The following is a 24,134-nucleotide window of genomic DNA, read 5'->3' as shown; positions in this document are numbered from 1 at the left end:
TAATTTCAGGAGTGTAACTGAAATGGCTGGAAATCTGTTTTTGCTGCTAATGAGTCCAGTGAATAATTACTGCTTTCAGTTCTTTTTCAAGGCAGTATTAGCTTGCTGGTTTAGACAATAAGAAAGAGAATGCATGTGTCAGTGACTGATCAAGTACATGTGGATTAACTGATCCCCCCCAAAATGGTTACAGAAATATGATTACTGTGTGTAAGTATTATATGAGGGATGGAAAAAAAATTGGAAAATTTGGAGTATAAGAAGCTGTCTTCATAATGTTTGTTGCAAACCAGTGGTTTCCCTGGGAGCAATATTAGAAACATGTGACATATCAATGTTAGATGATGAGGTAGTGAAGCATGGCTAAGCCTCCAGACAGCTTGTATCAACCAGGCCATTCCAGCTTTCAGAATATGTCCCATGCTCTTGAAACACCCCTGAGTATCCCTGAGCATCATTCTTCCTCTCTGTGTCTTAGACAGAGTTGAGTTCCCATGCTATGCCATGTGTAACAGGGCCTGTTCTCTTTCTCTGTTCATTTGTGCTGCTTCTCTTTGCAGGAGAACCTGCTGTTGCCTGCCCTGCATGGAAGATCTGGTTTGTGTAACTTCATCTGCCGGCTGTATCTGATGCTCTGTACCAGCATTGTCTTGCTGGAGAAAGAAATGTTATTTAGGGTTTGGAAGGTGAGTTGGATCTGCTCCAGTTGTTTTTGTCTCTGCCTGTGTTGCTTCTTTTGAACAAAGAATGTCCTTTTGCAGGTACCTGGATCTTACCAGCTGTTACCTGAGGGAGACAGGATTCTTGGGATGGGAGCTTAGTGCTTGAGATCAATTTCAAAGGACAGATGAAAGCAACTTTAATGAATTTTAGTGTCTGTAATGTGTTGGTGGATTGCCAAAGAGGCTCTTGAGACCCCAAAAGGGCCCTTATTCTGGGGCAGCAGGTCTTAGGCAAGAGACAGAGGCAGAAAAGATGTCAGCAAACACCAGACTCTCCCAGCCAGCTCAACCTCTTCCCTTTTTCTGTGGCAGCAGAAGATTGTCCGCATGCTTTCATCCTCTCAGCAGCGCATTCTGATGTTCCTTGTACAGCTTTGAAACCAAGAACCAGAGGTGTTTCCCAGCTGTACAGAAGCTCTGGGCTGGTGGTTGTGTTCTGGGGTGGTGGGAAAAGAGAATTCAATGTGTCATTTCCCTCCTGCTGAGGTGACTCACCCTAGCAAGCAACTTTTGCTGGTTCTGTTGCACAGTCTGCAGCCCATCATGGCCTGGAGTCATCAGCCATACAGCTGACCATGTGCCCTCACAGATCATATACATCTGTTTTTTTCATGTGAATGGAAAGTCAGAAGACCAGTGGGCCTGCAGATGGGTTCCTGATATTCTTTGTTGTGGTTAATTTCCGGAAATTTAGGCTGTGGCTCATCTGTTGTGATGTACACATATCAGTGCCTGAGCTGCTCATTATAAATTCTTTCTGCTGCTGCTGAAGAGAATGAGCCAGTGCTGGTGTGCTGCTTCACAGGCCTATTTTAGATATTTTTCACTTGAGAGGAAGGACACTGCCTACTCCTGTGTCTTTTTTCTGCTTATAGGAGCAATCTGGATTATCTACAGAGATGTACACATCTTCACACTGGCCACTGCAGTTAGTGGAAGGACTCACCTCCTCAGAACTTGGATAGTCTGATGACTTAAGCACTGGGCAAAAACTCTGGATTACCCAGGTAGGCCAGGTGGAAGCCAGGCAAGTAGAGATCTGGATACAGAAGGTTCTGGTTATAGGGGCTCTCTCCCCTGGCTTCTCTGTCTGATGGCTATCTATCAGGGTTGTGACCACTAACCTGCTGAATGAAAAGCTGGTGCAGGATTTTGTTTTTTGACTTGTTTTGTTTGTGCCAAGGAGGTAAGAAGAGCTCAGAAAATAAACTTGGATCTCTGGACAAGATTTCTGTTCAATTAACTTTTGTCTGATTGCTGAGGTCTTGGATATACCCTTTCAGGAATTACAAAGATATGCGTTTTCTATTATCCACCCAACTCTGCCTGATTCCCCATCTCCCATAACCCCTGGCATCTTTTCTGCTCCATATCCTCATCCCTTGTTACCTGTGTCACTATCTTGCCTTTTCATATTCTTTCTGTGCTCTTGTCTGGTTTCATTAGCTCACTGTTGCCGGTACCTTGTTTCACTGACAGCCAAGGCATACAACTTGCAAGGTCTCTTAATATTCTGAATTTGTGTTTTAAAAAGAGGCCCAAGATCTCAGCAACGTACCCAAAGAACTAAAAAAACAAACCACCCCAAACAAGACAGACAGGAAAATATACAGTGGATCTTTCTGTGTGCTCATAAATAAAAGTCAGACAATCACATGCTTTTCTAAAAATAACACCCATAGCAAGTGTTTTGGTAGGAATAATACTGACCTAGTTTGCATGTTGCCCACGTGAAAAAAAAAAAAAAGTTGGTGAGGAAAACCCATTGCCTGACAGAGCATGAGCATTTGCATTTGCTGAATGAGGTCTGAATTGAGAGGTGGTCAAACTGCTCTTATAGTCTCTTCTTTGGGCAATACTCTTGGGCACATGGCGTGACTCTTGAGGATGTTCTGTGCAGGGCCAGGAGCTGGACTTCTTGGAGGATGATCCCTGTAGGTCCTGTCATTCCGATTGGGAACGGCTAGAAAGAACGACACTGGACTCTCAAGGGAGTCACAACACGAGAATTCCTTAGTTTATTGCTTCAGCCCTGTCTTATAGACAGATACGTAGAAAGTACAGAAAAGAAACTCTTATTGGTTAACAAAGTGCTACATCACCATCATTGGTCAGTGGCACACAACCCCTCTGACTCCCTCCTGCAAGGGAAAACAAGAGACTGCAAAACAACACCTGCAAGGCTGTTTAGTGTCTCTGAGAATTGTTTTGAAATCCTCCTTTGAATTCTCAGGCTACCTTCTCAGGCAGGACTGAGAGGCCATGGGCCTGCAGTCTCTGCAGCTCTCTGCAGCCTGTTCCAAAGCTAGCATCCATATAGGTCCCTTCCAAATCAGCATATTCCATGATTCTATTGTTCTTGGTGGCCCCTCTGGAGGTTTCAGAGGAGAGGGGCTGGGGAAATGCTCACTGGCACCATGGCCCACAGCAGTCACTTGCCTTCTGTGGGGGCTGGATGTGTAAGTTGCACCTGTGTGGTACAGTCAGTGAGGGTCCACATGAGCAGAAATCCTCTTCTGCAGTCTCAATCTGGGATGCTTATGCCTGGAGAATGGGCAGGATATCTCTGTGATCTGTGGACCTGAATTTGTGTATGTTTACAAACAGTATAGCCTTCTTTCTTTGTCTGTGGCACAGATTGAAACATTTTGGTGTTGAAGGAAATGACCCTTGACCTCCCAGCCCCTGCCCACCCCATGGACTCAGTCTGTGCTCCTGTCCTTGTCCCTGTGGCCAGGACTACAACATAGCCCTAGGACAGGAGCTTGGGACATATGAAAGAGTCATCCCTATCTGCCAGCTCCTTCTCATCCCTTCTGAATGGATATTGTTCAGGTCCTGGCCTGGACCTGGAACTGTTCTCTGTGGGCAGATCAGCATCAGTCACAGCTGCCATCAAGGGTTGATATCAAGGTAGCAACCCTCACAGTGATGGACACTCTTGGATTTCCTGGAAATCACCCTCAGAGGTCACTGGTCTCATGAGTATTATTGGTTAATATGCAAAATTACTGGGATGGGCATGCGGAGGGGCTTGATAGGATCTCAGGGAGATGAGGGCAAACTGGATCAGCAGCAGAGACTGGATGAAAAGGTCTTTTCCCCAGGGCTGACCTATCTTTCTGCCCTCCTGAGCCTACCACTATCTTTATGTTATTGAGTGCCACAGGATGAGCTTCCCACATGTTGGAGAACTGGCAGAAGGAGAAGTGTCTCACCCATAGGACATGGCATTGCCTTACTGAGGCCTCCCTAGCTTCCCAGGGGCGATGGATGTGCTGAGTCTGCAGCTGGATCCCACCATGACCTGGCAGTGCAGGACTCAGCAGCCCTCGCTGGCTCATTTCCTATTGGTGTGATGTGAACCAGCAGTCCTTGATCCAGCGCAGCCTCGCTGCCGGCAGGAGCTGCCTCCGAGCGGCCTCTGAGCTGCTCCGGATCAGCAAGCTGGCCACGCTGCTGTGCGGTCATGTCCTCCACAGCTTTGGCACATCTCAGCCTCTCCACGGAGCCATGGCTGCCTGGCCTGTCACTTGTGCCCTAAGGAGGGCTGTAGCCCTTTCCAGACTCTGAAATGAGAGCAGAACTGTGTTGGGGAGTCCTCTGGGGGTGTGGATAAAGTTTTTATGGCAGACAGATGCCATTGCTTTCCCTTAAGATTATATCCTCTTCTTTATTTTTCCCGTCTCTTGTGATAAGCGATACATGAATTTCTGACTCTGAGCAGCCTTGATGCAGGGAAATGCTCTCATTCAAGCAGAGAATCTAGGTCAGCTGCTCATAAGAATAGATCAAGCCTTCACTGAATGCAGTGGACAAACCTTCAGTGGGATGGGTTTTTCCCTGGCTTGCTTTGTTCATAGTGAGCTCCAGAAGCTGACAGGCATTTTGTGGACAGCAGCTATAACAGGCTGCCAGCAGGCTCGATGTGAGCATTACTGAATCAGTGCATCACAGGGGAAAATCAATACTGAGTTATTAATCGTGATTTTTATTTTTTTTTTAACCTGAGATAGGGCACTTAGTAATGAAGATCTGTATCTATGGTCAAGAGGATCTGATTTGTGAGAACACATATTATAAAAATGGAGTTTGAACATTTTCTCTGATTTTGCACCTATAAATAACTGCTCTTACATATGCTATCTAATTATTAAATTGTATATGCAGATTAGACAGTCATTTACATACTGTCATCAATGACAGCAACTAATAGCACTGGGAATTATTTCCAGGAACATATGGTAATGCCAAAGGTTTCAAATATTAGTCAGTACCTGCCATACATATCAATATCTCTTCCCATCTCTTCCTTTCAAAAATGTTAGAATAAATTAATAATCACAAGGTGCATCTGCTTCTTCTTGGAACTAGTTGCACCACAGAATATCTGTTGCATTATATATTTTATATAAAATTACAGTCCAGCTTGGAGTTCCTGATTTATCTGGGTGTGATGGCTCCTTGAGACTGGGAAGGAAGAGGAAAGAAAATGTTAATATTCTTTTTCTCCATTTTATTTACATATGCAGAGGGTAGGGGAAGGCAGTTGCAGACATGAAGTACTCAGGTCGCACGAGTACAAAGTGTGATTCATAGACATTTTTATCCAGAAGATATTTTACAGCTCTTTGGTCTTGCTTTTTTGTATACTAAATTGTTACCCATGGTAAGGTTAATAGGAACCAAGGGTAGGGAGGTCCCAGTTCATCTTCCTGTCCTCATCAGCAAAATCAGTGCAGTCATCTTTTTCCTGATGTAAAACAGGTCTTCAGCATGAAAGCTTATATTTTTGCTACTATTTTACATGTTTTGCCCACATGTGTAAGGCATATTGAACCGTGGAGAGTGGGGAAACAGCCAAGGAGACCTCAGTGAACATACAACCGTTAATTGGCTTGGAAGCTCCACATTAAAACCTAGTGCAGAAAATACCATTATTGACCCATTTATTCAAACAGACGAGCTCCAAGGCAGCTGCCTGAAATTCCAGTGATTCTGTGCTGTGTCAAGATCAGCTGTGTTAACTTGGTTTGCAGTGTGTGTGATTTTCAGAGGTTATTGACTCCAAGGCATTTGTTGTCATGTAGTCATGGACTGTACAAATACCACTCTACATCACTACTTCCTGCTCACTAAACAGATGTGTACAGTTAAGAGGCTGAATATTCTCTTTGAAACAAAAGGAAATTGTCAGTTACTTAAATCCTTTGTTGCAATGTGGCCTTAATGCTCTTTTTTTATTAATTTTCAAGAGTCTTGGGTCTCGACAGCCAGTAAATAATACGTGCAGGAGATCTAAGGTTGTAAGAGTGCAGATAATGTGCTTGTTCATGATGGGAAAAAAATAGTGATTCCCTTTTTAATTTGCTTGATAATTTAGAAACATTCCTACAAGTCACCTAATTTTGGTTCCTTGACGACCACATCTTCTTCCTTTGCAGGGAGAACCTTTCTGTGAGCGATGAGGGCGGCAGAGTGACTGTAAAGGAGGTGGCAGGGGAACAGTGCCAGTGTGCTGGCAGTTGGTGCTGTGCAGTTCTTGGGAGCTGGGGTAGTGTCTCTGAATCTTTATATAGCACTCCCTCCACTCTGCTGAGACGTGGGAAGCGATGGAAAGATGAGATACATCCTGATACTGACAGCAGATGCATGCATTACAAATGCTCTTCCCTTTTCTTTTCTTTGCCCGTTCCTGATACCTCCCTCCCCAGGTTTTGCCCATCTCTTGTTTTCTTGGTATTTCTTTCATTCCTGTAAGACAGAAATGGGTTTGAAAATGTTGAAGAACCTCAGGAAGCTTCCACATAATGAAACAGTGCTGAATTTTCTAGTGTCATTTCTCTTCTAAATGCTTTTCTGGTTTTGGAAGAAAACCCAGTGATGCAGTGTAAATGTTTTATCACCATATATTTGGGAAGCCTGCTTTATTCAGCCTGAACTGGCACTAATAAAAATTTAATGCTTCTCTTTGTGCTCATGAAGAGTTGCTCCCCAGGGTATTTTTCTGAAGTCATTTCAGAGGATGATTCGCTCTCTCCTGGGACCCTTTTGGGTGCCTCTTGCTGTGGCAAGCCCCTCTCTGTAGCTAGCAAGCTCCAGTGCAAAGATAGCAAAAATCTTTCAAAACAGACCTTTTAACAGTGTGATTTGGCATCTTGGATACCCTGAGCTTTACCAGGGCTAATGGCTAAACCAGGCTGCTGGTCACTGTGGGGTGGGAATGGAGTTCTTGCTCAGGTTGTCCAGAAGTGACAGCAGGAGACACTTGGTGCTAAACATTTCTGAAGATTAAGTGTCATTACAAAAGCTGGTCTCTTTTCTTCTACCTCCTTTCCTAAATAACCTGTTCAACCACAAGGATGAGTGCCCTGGGTATTGTTGTAAATATACCCCACCCCATACTAATAAATGTATTAATATATTGATATATTACTACATTACATATAAATATGTCAATATATAAGAATATTTATTTATTTATTTATTTATTTATTTATTTAAATATATTAGTATAACAATATGCCCCATACAATAGCTCCTTTGGCAGTGCAAATGCATGGGACATTTCTGCATTAGTTTATAGCCAGACACACTTGCAGGGAACGTTGAGGGGAGAAATAGTTAATTTTTGATATTTTGTTAATATTGAAATGTGCTTGGCTCCTGTAAGGGGTCTCAGGGTGTCCTGGCAGCTGATCAGTAGTTATGATTTTTAGCCTCCAGATGGTGTTTGGCAGATGTGCCTGTGGAGCCATGTCAGTGCACTGGGGGTGAAACACTGAAGACTGGAATTTACACAATCACTGGCCTCTTGTGGCAGCAGAAAAAAGCATGTAAATGATGTCATGTGGATTTTCAGTCCCAAATCTCGGCATATGCTGCTCTGTGTAGGGCTGTGTGTACAGATGTGTGTAGGAAGTTTCTTCTGAAACCGAACTTTAAGTTTTTACTTAAAAAATTGGAAAGAATTGATGTAAAAATGTACAGAGGAATCCTGTTGATCTAAGGCAAATGAAGAGACTCAAAATTTTAGGCTTGTCTGTCCAAATGTAGATGAAATATTCATAATACAAACATTTCCAAAAAAACGCACCTCTAGGTAAAATCATGGATCATCTGAAAGGAGACATGGTAGTGGTTGAGGTAATGCATTCTTCACCACACTAGCAAACAATATCCATTACTAATTTTTTTAAAGAGCTCTTTCCATTCCTAGGAGGCCAAGCAGCATTTAAGTAGTAGATTTCCTCTGGCAAAGCTGCCCTTGGAGTCTTCCTTGGATAACTTCAGATAACTCCTAAGATTAGAAACCAAGCTGTTGGGTGTCTGCTCTTCGACATGACTGGCAGCCTGCAGTGCTGTGGTGTTTCATGTGGCAGAAAACTTTGCTGAAGACTAAGCTGCTACTCCAAAAAGTATTTTCAGTCTTCTCTTACTATGTGGATTAAGATATTCCCAGTGCAAGGATTTTTAGGGCCACTTCAAACACCTCTATTGCTTGACTCTCTACTGTTAATTTTTAAAATTTTGGGAATTGTGTGTTTTATTTATTTTTGCTTCTATTGCCATTTTTGTCAAAAGGGGAAGCATTTTCCTTAAAGCAATGCTTGTTTCATTCTGAAAAATAAAAACAGAATTAGGCAAAATCCCCAGGAATTAGCTAAAAATGTTCTAAAGGAGCAGCAAAGTAGGTTATTAATTAAGTGAAAATTGAGGTCAGTTCGAAATGGGGTCCTCACAATCAGAGGGAAAAGAGAGGAAGTGCAAAATTTAATATCACATCCAATATTTTGTTTCAGTGTTCAGGGCAGGGGAAGGAGCAGTATCCAATTCTTTGGGGAAATTGTCCTTAGGACTTTAGCGTGGTTGCTGAACCATGCAGTGTCTCTGCAAATCCATCTGCCTGTCATCTCCTTGTAAACCAAATTCCTCCAGTTTCAGACAAATCCAGAGAAAGACAAAAGTCTCAGACTAACTCTTTCAAAACTGGATGAAAATCAGTGGCTGAGCAGAGAAAAGCTACTCAAGCAAACACACTCAGGAAGAGAAAGGAAGAACCTTTCTTCCTTCCATTTTGCTCCAGAATCTGTGGCCTGTCCAGGGCAGTACAGATCTCAGGAGGCAAAAGGTTGCAGCCTGGGACCAGGAGTCGTTGTAGGGAAGAAATTTTGTTTCATCTGTTGCTATGGGAGAGGCTGCCTGTATTAAATATTTGTGCTGCTTTATTTACTCTTGCACACACACACACACACAGGTTATCTGGAGTGTTCAGGGGATTTGGTGAGCACCAGAGACAAGGAAACCTTGTTTGTGTACCTTCAGACTGAGCTGCCAGGTGGAGTTTCTGGTGTGAAATAAAGGCTGAGTTCATGCTGTGGTCTCTTCCTTAGCAGGGGCAGTGAAGGTCTAGCCTCTCCTCAGACGTGTATGTTTATGAAGTGTATAAGGGTGTACTATTTTGGGTGAGACACCTTCTGTCGGTTTGGTTAAAACTAGCTTTAAAATTGGTTAAAACTGGCTTAAGATCCACTCTTGTGCATTAGGGATCCTAATGTGATCATGGGATCACATGAATACAGAGATACATGCAACCTCTGGCTGTGCTGTCTTGTTTCCTTAGGAAATAAGAATCAATATACATTTTCCACAGGATGATAAACATCTAACTGTGCACAATAGACAAAGTCACCTCTTGTATATAACTGTGATGGCAATGGCAGCTGCAATGTCAAATGTGAGGGGAAGGCCCTTTTGTTTTGTTTCTTTGTTGGTTTGTTTTCTCTCTCCAAAAAAACCTACCTTGCTTGCAATAGAGACTTGCTCTTTGATTGCTGATGAAATCAGAGGTGCTGTGTGTGAGTGGAGGAACACATTGTCAGACTGCAGCCTAGCTTCACAAAGTGGTTTTGCATGGATTTATAGCCTAGGAAGCCAACACCTTTCTGTGCCATGCTCTGCATGTTTTATCATCATGATTAATATTCCTTTCTGTCATGTTTCATGCCTTTGATTCAAAGTGGTGGAAAGTACCTGCATGTGCTGGAAACAAGAGGCGAAAATTCTCTCTCTCCTGCAATCTGCCTGCCTGTTAGGACCAAGTGTATTTCATATAGCAGATGCTACTGAGCACAAAGTTTCCATTGTCTATGCCTGACTGTGTTTGTGTAGTGTCCCTGCAAAGCAAGCAGGGACATCACTCCATTGCTGGAGTTGGAATATTAATGTAATTGGACTCTTGCAAAGTCATTTGATTTGTAGCACTAATAGTCTGACTTCATCTGGGTAGCATCAAGACCAAACAACTATTGTTCAGATCAGACACACAATCCACTTATTATGAAGACCTTTTCTGTATAGGCAGAAGAATTGGGAAACAGCAATATAAAGATTTAAGTCAACAGATAAATAATAAAAAAAATTGTCCAAGATATTCACTTGTTTAATGGAAAATCCCAAAGACAAAGGAGTTACAGTTTTTCCAAGATAGGAAGACAGAGTCTCAGTCATGTGGGGAGGCTGTGGACTTTTCCAGGATCTCCAGGAAATGAGGGAAACTCCTGAATGCTAGGGATGTTCCTAGGAGACAAATTGCTTCTCTTTCACAGTAAGCATAGCAGGGTCATGGCAGGGAGAATGACCCTGCTAGACAACATCCCACTGTGAATAAATGGAGGCATTGAAACACCAGGAAGAAGGAGAGGGCTGGCTTCCAAGAAGTAGCTTTGGAGGAAGAAGAAAGTAATTTGGTACACCTGACAAAGGAGTTTGTTCAGAGGCAGAACTGTCCTTGTTCTTGGTCCTGTGTCCTTGTGGTTTTCTAATGCCCTTCTTTCCTTGGAATGGCTCCCCTTGGGTGAGCAGCTCAGGAGCCCATGGAAGGAGCAGATAAAACGTGGCTGTGCCCCAGTTCCTTTGCCCAAAACAATCGTTTTGGACAGTAAACAATCCCCCTTACTTCATGTAAACTCTTTGTGAAAAACCTCTGTTCTAGTTTAGTCTCTACAATTTATGCAAAGGTGTAGCTTCCCTGTAAGCTTTCCCTGTCTTGACATAACACCATCCATGGGAGCACTGTGGTAGATAATGTTCCTAGAGACTCAAATAATCCCCATGTTTTAACAGCAAAATTTTAACCTGAGCAGTAACATAGCCTTAAAGACAGAGGGGAGAGACCTGTACACCATGCATGTGCTGTTAAGGCACACAGGCCCAGAAAAGCAGGCTGCTGGTGGCCTCTGGGCAGCTCCTTGTGGCATGTCCCCTCCTGCAAGAGTGCATTCCCCTCAGAGACAACATCCTTCAACCCAAAGCACTTGTGGGGAGGGGGTGCAGAGTGGGTGACAATTGATGGCTGGGGCATGACTTCCTGCTGCTTCTGGGCTCAGCACCCTTGGTCAGACTGACCATCCCCATCCTGCTGTCCCTTCACAGGGAGCTCCTGGCTGCCTGCTGCCATGGCCTGCTCTGCCTCTGGCTGCCCTGGTTTGTGAGTGAGGAGAAGCAGGACAGAGGAGCCACAGAGGAGAGTGGGTTGTTGGTGCTGCAGTGCTTGGGTGGACTGTGCCCTGAGGGCACTCTCGTCTTGGGGAATGTCTGACATTGTCTTGATTGGGTGGGTCAAGTGATCCATGGAATAAGAGTTGATCCTAGCCTCAGGATGTCAGTCCATCTCTGCAGTCACTCCTCACTTTCCACTTGTATTTCCAGGCTAGTATTGTATTCCCTTGTAAGAAGCTTTCTGGGAAAACACAGTAATTCCCACACATCATGCTGCCACAGTTTAGGGCACGATCTGCAATTTTAAGTGTGCTCAAAATCTGTGTCCTGTAGAGAGTCTTGCCTTCAGGTCTGGCACTTTGACATCTAATTTCCTTCCACAGAGAAATCTAGGGAAATGGTTTTTGTTAGAGACAGGCTTGTTGGAAAAATGCTGATGAAGTGAAACATAAACATATTGTGTTGGAATTTTCATGGGAAAATATTGCTGAAGGGTTTCAGCACGCCTGGAATTCTTCTCTGAGTAATGACCCTCTTACTGCATCTTGTATTCATATACTGTGCAGCTATAACCTTCCAAGTAAAACATTTTAACTTCAGCTGATTAAAAACTAAGGTCAAAATGGAATGTGTATAAAGCCTCTAAATTTTCAGCTTTATTCACAAGCTGGGAAAACACTGTATTTTGCAACCTCAGTATTTCCTACTGGAAGCAGCTCAAATGTGTGACCACTGCTGGAATTTCTGTTTCTCTTTCCAAATGAAATGTATTTATTTCCTCCTCTCTGTTGTTACTAATGAATCAAACGGCTTTGTGATAACATGCTGGCGGAATTAAGCACTGATAAAAGAGCCAGAACAACATAACATTTACTTGGTTTCCAAGCAGGAAACTAGTGGAATTTTACTAACATGAAAATGTAGAAAATCTTGGAAGAAACTGCAGGCATTAAACCCAGAAATATGAATTAATATATTTGAAACAGTCTAGATGATGTGTGGAAAAATAACACCTTAAATTTATACCCCTGAAATCATTGTTGCATAGTGTATGGTTTTGAATCAATACAGCTTGTAATGGTTAATACAAACTGTCCTCAGCTGATGAAAATCCTCAAGTTTTTGATTTAATCTTTATAATAATGGAAAGGAGAATTAAACACAGTTTTTGATTCTCTTGCAAGAAGGGCGTGGTAAGGACAGCATTTCAACTCTTCTCCAAGTTCTCACAGCAGTGTAGGAACTTAAAAAAAAAAAAAAAATCTATTTTAAATACAAGCTCCTGGATTTAAAGGATACTTCTTTCTGTGGAGGAATTTTTTCTGTGGTTTATGGTCAGAACCTTTAGCAGCCCAGTATGGACCTCATGCCAAGCAGACATACACCTCCTTTTTCTTTACTTGTGGATATTGGCTGGTGAACTGATCCATATGAGTGCATACATGTAATGACACACACACACACATATGGTGGATTGCTGCCATGTTATGCCATTTATATCCATGTGAGTGTATATAAATTTAAAATAATACATAATAGTGTACATAGTTGCTGGAATATTGCACATTCCGGAAAGCTGAGATTGCTCACTTCTCCTCTGAATAGTGTTACTAAAACATGGAAACCAATACCCATTCTCTGGGCCTTTACATCCCTGGTGGCTGGCACTAGGCTTGTTGGGAGGTGAGGGAAATCTTGGCCCCAAACCTAGATGTGATCTCCCTACCAAAGAAAAACTCAGGTGCAGCCTGGGCATGTGAGGTAGGTGGAAAAGTATGTGTGCTTCATAGAAATTGTTACTAATCAACTCCCTTAAACTGGTAGGATTGTCATCAAGATAACTGGCAGTGCCAGGATATTGCAGTTGTTTAAAAAATTACAAAAATACCCCTGGATTTCCCCCAGTGGTTGTGGTTAGATTATGTATGAGGTTTTTGACATTATTTACCCAGAAGAGGGAAGATTGCATAAGAGGGCTGGAAGCCTATAAAAGTGTCCTCACTTGGTGCAGACAGGAACCAGGTTAGACTTTTTTAAAGGGAGCTGAGCCTGTAGCTGTACAGAAAAAAAAAAAAAAAATCAGAAGAAGAGAGAACTTCTTTAGGAGATAGACACTAAGATTACTTTGCATAGAACTGTTTCCCATGTTTTCTTCAGATAGTATTCCCAGTTGGACAGAAAACACCTGAATCTGATTGGATCATGAGGAAGACAAAACACTCCTGGGCAGCCTTTGTGGGAGGAGGCAACAAGAAGGGCGAGAAAATGGCTGGGGAAAATGCAAGAATACTGCCTAAGGCCACACATGAGCGGATAAAGAAGCAGGAGGTGAAGAGGAAAGGGACATTGAAAACCTTGGCAGGAAAATTGCTGAAGACTGTGGTTGGTGGGAAGGAGATGGTGGAGAAGGTTGGTGCTGAGGATGTGGCAGTGAATTTGCTGAAGAGGCCAACCAGTAGGAAAGGAGTGGAGAGAGGGATGCCTGCAGGTAACCTTGAAGTTATCTCTGGGTTCAGGCCTGGATCTTCTCTGCCCCTCCCGTCCCACAGGCTCTTGTTTATCATCAGCTTCTGGATTAGATGCATTCCACTCTCCTCCTCCCCATCCATCGCCTGAATTCTTGTCCCTTCTGAACCCTACACTAACTACTCTGGACACTTCTGTATTTCACTTTTTATTTGCCTCACAGATGTTTCTCTTTACTCTTCTTATTTTTACCTGTAAGACTACTGATGTGTCTTGTCAGAAAGACAATGTATGTGTGACCAACACCCCATCTGTGTGACTGTGCTGTTCCTCCACAGATGGGAGGGGGAAGTGGGTTGCACACAGACTGGTTGTGCCAATTAAACATTTCCCATGTGTTGCATGTATCAAGGCAGGACAGGTGCAGCTTGTAGACCCCTCCTGAATAACTTGCCAATTGCTTTGCTGAACATCCTTGCATCCACTGTTCTCCGCTTCATGTCATGTTCCTCCTTCCAGTACTGTTCAATTTAATTATTACTTCACATATGAAATGTTTTCATAGAGGAAAGGTAGGAAGGATATTGGCAAAACACAGTGGAAGTTCATACTCCTTTCATACTTCACTCTACATCCAAAGTCGTATCCTGAATTATTTAAGTTCCACTGCTTCTGGCTTTGTTTAATTTTCCCTGCATTCTCATCAAGTTCGATTTGTCCTCTGGGCTGTGCTCCAGATACCTCTGGACAACCCTTAACCCTTTGTTGCTCAGCCTTGTAATCTATAAAACTCATGGAAAAAACCCTACAGCTCTGTGTATCTGTTGTGAGAGTACATTTAACTCTTGTTGGTTGGCTGGATGTGCTAGGTAAGATACATTGGAAACAAGCAGCACTGAAAATCTTCTTTCCAAGGGAGCTTGCAGCACTTTGGTCCTGCCAGCATTTCTGTAGAGGAGGCAGAGAATTCCTTCCAGGCTTGACCTTTAGTTTTTGGCTTGTTCAGAAGATGTCCTTTCTTTAATGTTTTCTTCTGGACAGGAGATACATTTCTTAAGGAAAGATTGAAATTAATGAACCTTCATTGCTCACATGATGAGGTCTCTGGAATGATGGGACAAAGCTGCAGACTAATCTGCAGGCTTGGTTAACCTGGACAAGAAAGGATGAAAGAACATTAGAAATGGAAAAGTGCTTTCCCTGAGGAAACTGATAGATGCTAGTGCTAGACCTTAACTGGGCTGATCTTGAGTAGATCCTGAGGAATTTTGGAATACATATAAACAAGATACTTCATAACTTGCATATTAAAGTTATGGTCCTATAGACATGTGAACAAACAGCAAATTGTGTTCTTATTCTGTTGCAGAGGAAACCATCTGCAGATTCATTGAGCAAGGAAAATTTTTGGAAGCTTGTGAACAAATTCATAATCTGGAGCATTCTGGAAATGATGGTATGAAAACATCTGAATCACTTTATGTGCTACTGGCTGAACAAATGTGGACTGTAGTGGGAGAAGCACTTGGTGGAAGTGACAGGATGCTCCTGGAGCCATTGCAGTCAGTGGGGGAATCACTGAAGTGGGAGAAGCAGAAGGAAGTAGAGTGGCTTGGTAATGGTCTAGAGACGGAGTCTGTTTCCACCTGGAGCCCAAACTTCTGGAGAAAAGATCTGGAGGAAAAGCTAATGCAATACATGACCGCTCAGATCCCCCTGTTTGGTTCCTCTGCTAACACAGATGAGACTGCACTAAAACAGCACCTGAATAATCTGGAAATGACATTTCTCCCCAGCCTGGAGCACAGGAGTGATATCTTCAAGGAAGCAGGATTGCTCATCACCTATGCCCGCTGCTGTCATGCCTCTTTGTGTTCTCACCTTGCCACACTTACTGACAGTAACAGTTTCAGTTTCAGCCAAAGTCTTTTAATTTATGAATGGAGCATTAAAATGTACAAAAGGTATGTCTGAGGGACTTTTTTTCCTACATTTTTTCTATATCTTTATTTTTTGTTTCTGAGAACAGTACCTGCTTCCTGATAACACAGCGATGATCAAGACTCTAGCTGAGTTTAGGTTTGTCTACTGCCTCTTTTATCTTCTGTGCTCTCAGAACCGGAGCCTTTTTTTATTGCAGTATTTCCTCTTTTTAAATCCTTAATACCAGATTCAGGGGTTTACCTGAGTTGGGCAGGAATTTTTCTGCTGGACTCCTGTTAGACATGCACAGTTTTCTGCTTTATTGAACAATTTATTTCCTTGCATCAAGCCTTTTTTAACAAGGTTCATAATACTCCAATTACCTCCAAGTAATTTTCCCTGGCCTTTATGTCAGCATGGTGCTCTATGGATTTCTCTTATTCTGCCCTTGATTCTCCCACTGCTTTATCTGGTTTGTGGTTTTCCCAGTTGTTTCTGTATTTCCTTCATTAGAGTTCAGGAAAAACATGTAGCAGATCATTAAATTCCTGCCCAAGTTTGGGGAAACAGATATGGCTTTCCTCTGAAGAGTGACACATCTAGGACACTTTGGCCCAATGTGAATTCAAAGCCTGTGTGTGTCATCAAAGCCTGAAACTTTCCTGTGATTTCATTTTTTTTTATGGTGGGCAAGGCATTTGATTCTGTGTCTGTGATTTAATTGCTACTTGGCAGCTCCAAACTACTTATGCCCTAATAGTTCTCAGTCTATTTGGATTATTTGATTGCTTTCATCCAAGCCTAAGGCTTCTCTATTCCTTGTTTGAATTACACCTATAAATACTTAATTAGCTCATAAGCAGTTCATCAGGTGGGCTCTTCCTCCAGTCAGCTCCAGAAGGAGGGAAGCAGTGTGGTGGGTACACACTGGCCATCATTGGGAACATGGTAAATGTGGTCAGGAGGCATCCCTTTTTACTTTTAAAATGGTAAAACTTTGGAGTAATGGATTGATGAAACATCGAAAACTTAAAAAAATTGGAGGTGAAAAATTATGTAATTTAATTATATAAAGAAAAGTCAAATATAGAAAAAGATGTATTATATAAATGCAGAATTCCTTCAAGAAAAAAACCCCAAACAAGTAAGACCAGTGACTGTATTGGTCAGATGGCAGTGAAAAAAGTGGAAAAGAGCAGAGATGCCAGACTTCAGCATTTGATTTTTCCTCTCTAAATACAGTTACAACCTCTATGAAAGCTCATGCATAGGTGCAGTTGTCTTGGTATATAGCTACTTCTTATTCCATTCAGAAAGAATATGTGACACTTGCAAAATTGTGCATTCATGCAAGTGTGCTTGGGAGACCCTCCCCAAGCTTAAGAAGGAATTGAGTAGCAGCAGTGAGGGAAGGGGAGAGGGGAACAACAAGCAAAGACCTTAATTTGGGCAGCAAATGTAGGAAGAAGGAAAAGAAGCAGCACAAAAGAAAAGCTGGCAAAAGGCCATTGTAAAGATCATCTACTGTGCTGTGGCTGCCCAAACATGGCAAACACTGCTGGGTTCTTGCAGGGTGCCCTGTTTGCTTAGTGTGGTGCCAAGCAGGGGGTGCCAGGCAGGCAATGCTGTGGATCCGCAGGAAACTGCCCCTCTGGCTGAGCTCTTGTTTCTGTACACAGTGGCAGCCAGGCATGTGTGAGACCAGGGCACATCCCCCAGCACAGCCTTTCCCTTGGTGCACAGTGCCTCGTGTGGATTCTTTTGAAGACTGAAGAAAAATTACTTGAAATCGCACGGGTAAGAACTCGGGTGTTTTACCCCAATCTGCCACGGTTTTATTCCCACGGTTTTAAATTAAGGGTTCTCCTTCTTAAATAGCCAGCTCTGCTCAGGCATGTGTGAGTCCCAAGGTCTCCATCTTGACTGAGTTTCATTGCAGAGCCCAGGTGTGAAGATCCATGATTGTCTGCTGCCAAAGGGAGGCTGTCCTGTCCTTGCTCCTTAGCAAGGAAATGCTAAGGTACATTTGCAGATCTCTCTTCATCCCATTGCTGTATGTTCAGAGAGCTGCAATCTGCTCTGCTCAGAAGCTCATTTATCTGGAGGAAAAGGACACTATAGGTGAAACCCACTTCCTTACTGAAGGCCATATCAAAATGTTGTTAATCTTCTCTCCATCTGTTAATGATCCATTGTGTGGAACAACTGAGTTTTTTTACAGCCCCCTTGCCTCAGCTGTGCAGGATATTGAGGCTGCTAAGTTTGTCTGTGTGTGGACCCCTCACAGTCCTTTCCAGCCTGTTGGACTGACACTGCTGACATTGGAGCAAAGATTATTTCCAGAGCTCAGCACAAGAAAACATGCAGCTGGTGCCCGCCCAGCAGCACAGGTGACCCCAGTCCTGCGGCTGCAGCATCTCTTTCTTTTCTCAGCAACAGTCCCTCTTTGAAGAATTCTGTTGAGACATGTGGAATACAAATGAAGCAGGGAAGATGTGTTGTAGCAACGGGGAGTTCCAGAGAAAACCACATTATTTGGAAAACTCAGCGGGGCCTCTTTTATTCAGCTAAAGCTGAAATGCAACAGCAGGAGTTACCACAGTCAGCTCTCTTGCTTTTCATTTCCACCAGACCCTGGGGAGCAGAGGAGGGGAAATTTCATGGCAAACTGCTGAATCATCCCAAGGAAAGTTCTCTAAATTGCAGAGATTTTCCTCAAGAATTACTCCCCGAAGGAGAACATGAAGGTAGTAACAAACATGGGAGTAGAAGTGCCAGCTGGTGACAATATACTTAAAGCCTACTGATTTCAGTGTTTAAGTATCTTAATGGGTTGTTTTTAATCATTACCCTGGGGAAGACCATGTGGTCATAAGCTCTTTTTTTAGCATTTGTTTCAATGAAGGAAGTGACTTAACTCAGGGTAGTGCCACTGAGGTTATCCTAGAGCAAGTCACTGAGTCATTGACAAACCCTCAAAGATGCTGACTAACAGTGATGGGAATTTGAACCTTTTTTTTATTTCCCTCGAATGTAATAGCTGAAGAATGCTTTTGCTTAACCATGGGCTTTCTGTTTTCCTGCTACACCATGTGCTGAGCAGGCTCACCTCAATCTGGCAGTGGTTATGAGCTTTTGTGCTGTGCTGCCCCGTGTTTTCATGCTACCTTGGATCCTGAAGCATCACAGGTCTACGTAGTGCTGAGTTGTATAGAAAGAACAGAGCTGGAAGTGCTGGACAGAGTGTCACAGCATTGTGCCTGCTTGCTTCAAACCTGGCAGCTTGGGAACAGCTCCAGATTCAAGATAATGAGCTTAAGTGGACATAAGCTGACTCCATATGGAAAAATTATGGATGTCTCTTTAGCTCAGTGGCACAGCTTATGAAACCTGCTTTATCCCTCTATTTCTACTTCTAGGCTAATTCAGCCCTTCACTATGCTAATATGCAGGAAGTTGTTATTGGGCAAATATCCTGCTGCTGTCTCTTAACAATTGTTGTATATTATTGTGACTAAATCACATGGTGTGTGCTTTGCCACTTCAATGGATGACTAAATTTTTTCAGAATGAGAAGAACCTGACCAGAATAAGCCATGGTCTGCTTTGTTTATGAATACCTGGCTTATCACTAGGTGTGGTAGCCTGATATCTGTGCAAACTAAAAGCACTTTAAACAGAAATGAGTGGTGAGAACTGTGAGCATGTCTGAAGGCACTGAGAGCCCAGATGCCATGCAGGGTTCAAAACCACTTTTGTGGTTTTGTGGGGTACTGGGTCAGCTCTGCATGCAGGCAGCATTCCCCTCACTCTAGACACACCTGGAGCAAGAGAGCTTTGTGCCTTTGAGATTACAAAATTGTTGAACAGAAAATGCTGATGCCATTGATTAGGTTGCCAGTCTGTCACCTCTGCCTTTGCTGTACTGGAGGATTTTACAAGAGTTCAATGCAGTCATTCCAGTGTGATGCTAGGGCTTATTCTCCTACTCATTTACACTGACCTGCAAAGGATCACTTGGGTCTGTCTTCTCCACACCACCCCTCTGTTTTTCAAATGGACGAAAGGAGAAGTGTGTTCTGCAGTCAACACAGGTGTACTGACCACCCATGGATCTGAAGCCTTGCAACATCTCGGTCAGACTGAAGAAACAAGTAGTAAACTGGGTCTGTTTATTACAGCAGAAGTTTTGGTCCTCTCCACATTAGAACTTTAGTGCCTGATGTGCTGGTATCACCACAAGAGCTACAGACAAGTAAACTGTTTCTAATTCAGACACATCATCTGATCCAAAACAACTGAGTGCTGTCCTCAACAAGTTATTAATTGCCTTGCAGTTCCCCACTAATCTGCGCTTTGTCCCATTGTGGGGGGCAGGCTTGAAGTGTTTGTTCAACTCAGCTGGGATGTGCTATCTCAGCACATCATGCTCATACACTTGCTCACAGTCAGGTGATGGCACTTGTGAGGAAAGAAGTTTTTCTGGGTTGTTTACAACTGCTTATTTGTCTTTGATTAACACTTTTCAGTGAATATGGGAGAGCAGTTGCTTTGAATATACTTTTGATGAAATTCTTCAGCTGACAGCCACAAATTTCCTAATTTATTAGCCAGAAGAGAACAAAGACCAAAATGGGAGATTGGACTTTACATTCCTTGGAGGGAGATTCAGAAATGAAAGAATAAGTAAGCAAGCCAGACTTTTGAGTTTAAAGCTTCTATAAAGGTCAGATCATGTCTTAAGTAACAAGCCCCTTCTCTGCAGTGCTAATTTTGTTTTTACAGCCATTCAAACTAGCATAAGCCAGCCAAGTCTTGGGAAATTTCCCATTATCCAGCCTCATGGGGCCCATCTCACCATGACAGTAGCTCTGAACACTAACCCGGCTCCTCTTTGCAGTCACAAGTCCCTGGCTCAAGCAAGGGAATGGTTTTAATTAATGCTGGCTGGTTTCTGCGTGCACTGGTTGGAGTGAGGAAGGGTGGAAAATCTCAGCTACAGTAGCTGGCAGCATGGAGATGTGTCTAAGCATTGTTTTGCTGTGTGGGTGCCTTCATTTGAGCTAAACTAACTAGGGAAGACTGTAGATAACCCAAGCTGACACTGGGATGAAAGAAAGCTGCAAATCATTTAAACTCAAACAAACAGTGTAGAACAAAACAGAATAATGTTATTAGGTCAGCTGGAAAATAGCCAGGCTTTGGGTTAAATGAGACAGCCAAAAAATGGAGGCAGAAATTCATCTAGTCCAAATGGATAATGAGAGTCTGGGAAACCTAACTTGTTATGAATGCCATTGTATCTTAACTGTACTGTTTAATTTTCTTTTATCATTTAGAAGGAAGTAGGGGAAGCGCTGAAAGAAGCCTTTGATATTGGGAAACCCCCTTGTGCAGATGCTGCAGTCATTGAGGTAAACTGGGGGGAACTGAAAAGCTCCCATACTTTGAGGCAGTCGTGTTTTTGTCCACAAGTATGTGGTATTTGGCAAGACCCAGTTATGCATGTCTCAGTCTAAGCTCAATGTGTTAAAAGCCTGCAAGCTGGCTGCCATACTTAAGCTGTGTCTGTTTGCTCCCAAACCTGTTTTTGTCCCAGGCATACATAAAGAAAAAAAAAAACCCTTACTAAACTAAGGATAAGCTTGAGCTGATTCAAGCTGAAGCTGCATTTTCATACATGCTCCTGGATCTTTACATAACCTTTTGGAAAGTTGTGGTGTGTGTTACCCAGTCTACTCTGTGTGAGCTCTGCAGAGCATTTCTATAAAAGCAGAGAGAGCTGCTGAGCCGTGGCAGGGCCCCATGGCTGGCAGTGCAAAATGCAGGCAGGCTGCTCCCTGTTTGTTCCTGCTGAGGCTGCTGCCCTGGTGGGTCAGGCTGTGTGAGGGATTCTGCAGAGCACAGCAAAGGCGAGTGCTCCAAGGGCATTGCAGGAGCACACCCTGCTGATTTGTGAGCAGCATATACTGTGGGCAGAGGGTGTTTGGATCAAGACCTGCAGAAGGATTAAAATAAATCCTGGAGTTTACATGTGGGCTGAAATGATGCTGGAGATCAGGAGCAGGCTGTGGGTTGTCATGACTGCATCTTTCTTCTCCGCTTCCACCACCCCAGTGACAGTCCCGTTTCAGGTCATGATAGGGGGAAGTAGCTCCATGGGACTCTGGGATGGCAGACAACCTCAGGCATTGGAAGCATCACAGATCAACAGAAGCTGGTTTTCCTTGTGAGGATAGAGCTTTAGTTGGCAAGCACTGGCTTTTCTGGCCCATCTCAGACCCAGGCACCAAATGAAGAGCTCACAACAGGGGCTGTTTCCTCCTTGTCTTGTCCTGGACCTGCTGGAGCAATGGAGCAGTGATGTGCCCAGTGATGTACCTGTGCTAGAGTGATTTTTAACTACCAAGATGTTGGGTTTTTTTTCCTGCTCCTGGCTCACAGTGGAAAGTTTTCTAACAGGAACTAGGACAAGGCATACTTTGAATCCCATAGTTCTCATATCTGTAACATCTGCCCATGCTTCAGCATGAGTGGATTCACTCTGTTGTGTATACAACTGACAAGTTTGAATGCTCTGGGGTGGGTGATGGAAAAGCCTGGATTAACAGGAAAGCCTTATGAAATTACCACCTCCTCAATTTTCTCAGGCTGACACTTAAACTTCTGACAGAAAACGAACAAGGTGTCATGGAAACTCATAATCTGTGGTTTTCTGACACTTTGGGGTGGCATATTTTATCCTGTCCCTTTGGGTGAACTTTTACATCTGTTATGAGCAGAGGAAAAACCCATTCATGATGTGAGTCACCCTTTGTCTCTGGCTCACGAGCACTGTGAGGGCACAGCATATGGGTCCATCTGTCTCCTTTTATCCATCTGGCTCTCCTCCCCTTGCAAGCTTTTGTTTCCACAGGGCAACTAATGGGCAGCATTAAGTTGCCACCTGCTCAAGCCTGCCCAATATGGGGTGAATTTTGAGCTGTCTGGCACAGCCCACCTCCTGCAGACACCTGGGCCACCCAGATGGGTCAGTGGGGCAGGACATGTGCTATAGGGTTTAACACACAGAGCTGTGTCAGGTGTAAGTGCTGGTGTCTGGGAAGGTGATACCTGCCCATTTCAGGCCTCCCATGTAGAGACCCTGACAGAGGTGCAGGGCACACAGCTAGGTCTGCATAACCTTCTTTTTAGTGGCTGCACCCAAATTTATCTGCAAGGTGAGTCAGGTTTATCTGCACAGGTGCTCCTGCAGATGGCAGGTGTATGTATGATCTGAGCTACCAGGCTGGACATGGGCAGCAGAGAACATCTGCAGGGACAGGCTTTTACCCAAGCACAGCCCTGCTGACCACAACAAAAACAGTAGTAGCAAAGGTGTAGGGTCAGGCATTACAGTCAGGCTGATGAAAAATACATTTATTTCCATGAGGACTCTAAAAACTGTAGCAGAAGTTGGTGCCTAGAGGGCAGAGGGATTTGCTGCAGGATGAGCAGTGGGATGTATCCTTGTTCCTTGCATAGGGAACAAATGGCTTTGGCCAGTTCTCCTCTCACGCACTGAAATCCACAGATACTAACAGAGAAGACAGAGGCTGCCAGGCGTGTCAGTGAGAGCCTGAGCGAGAAGGTGGAAGCTGAGTGCCTGGAGGAGTACCTGAAGTTCCTGGAGAGGTAGGAAGGATGCTGTTTTCCTCCTTGGCAACATTCATGGTCAAAAGAAAGAAATCCTGATGAAGCAGCTGGTGATACTGTGTTCATATGGATCTTGATGGCTGTTTCTCATCAAGCTGTTACTGGAGAGACAGCGCTTCACTGTTGTTTGTGTGCTCAGTATTTGTTGTTGGACTAAAGCTGAGGGAACAAAGTGCATCTGGAGTAGCTGGGACAGGATAAAGCCTTGGGGGGACTTCTGGAGAGGCTCAGACCTTAGACACACCTGGGAAGAGGGTCAGCCATGAGCCAGTGCCCAGGTCTGGCCCTTCCTACCCTGGCTGTGCATCCCAGGCACAGTGCTTTCTGCTGGCTCTGTGGGAGGGTGGGGAGTTCTGCCCCGTCCTGGTACTCATAGGAGAATGAATGTCTGCTCATCTGCCCTCTCACCACTTCCTCCAACTCCCTTCATATTCTTTTTGTTCTTGGGTATTTCTCTCCCCGTGTATCCCCCGCAGCAAAACATGCCAGGACTGCTGGTTGTAGGTAGTATTTCGGATGGAGATTTGATTTAAGATCCTTGGCCCTCCACATGATGAGAGGATGGAAATTGCTATAAAATTGAGTCTTTCAGTTTGTTAGACTGAGACTGACAAAGCAGTTCGGAGACCTTGTGTATTATTCATATACACTGAGACTTTGTTTTGCAGCTTTATCGGCAAAGCCTGAGTTGCTTCTCAGAAGGAAGTGTTGCAAATCAGCCTCCTGCCTCTTGGTCCCTGATAGAGGTACCCAGGCAGCTCAAGGGCTCTCTCTGCTGTTCCTGTGTTTTCCTTCCTGACCAGCTGGGCAGGACACAGACTGTCTTTG

General features: G+C 43.7%; 1 protein-coding gene across 8 annotated transcripts in view; it reads left to right on the top strand.

Annotated features, from left to right (window-relative positions):
• The window catches only part of LOC111929784 (exocyst complex component 3-like protein 2), a 49,552-nt gene that overhangs the window by 12,092 nt on the left and 13,326 nt on the right, over window positions 1-24,134 (top strand). For 2 of the 8 annotated variants that reach the window (XM_023927494.2, XM_023927495.2), the window contains exons 2-8: window positions 561-686; window positions 1,598-1,729; window positions 13,380-13,710; window positions 15,058-15,652; window positions 17,291-17,408; window positions 20,951-21,025; window positions 23,185-23,285. In XM_023927494.2, the coding sequence (XP_023783262.2) occupies window positions 13,425-13,710; window positions 15,058-15,652; window positions 17,291-17,408; window positions 20,951-21,025; window positions 23,185-23,285 (1,175 nt within the window). In that variant the 5' untranslated portion in view covers window positions 561-686; window positions 1,598-1,729; window positions 13,380-13,424. Of the gene's footprint in view, window positions 1-560; window positions 687-1,597; window positions 1,730-13,379; window positions 13,711-13,812; window positions 14,558-15,057; window positions 15,653-17,290; window positions 17,409-20,950; window positions 21,026-23,184; window positions 23,286-24,134 lie in introns of those variants that run through there. The other 6 variants (XM_086894035.1, XM_086894034.1, XM_023927497.2 and 3 more) reach the window with 4 other exon arrangements.

This window comes from Cyanistes caeruleus, chromosome 6 (assembly GCF_971803275.1).
Source record: "Cyanistes caeruleus chromosome 6, bCyaCae1.hap1.1, whole genome shotgun sequence".
NCBI lineage: Eukaryota > Metazoa > Chordata > Aves > Passeriformes > Paridae > Cyanistes > Cyanistes caeruleus.
Note: the sequence above shows the minus strand (reverse complement) of the source record. Positions and strands in the feature narration are given on the sequence as shown.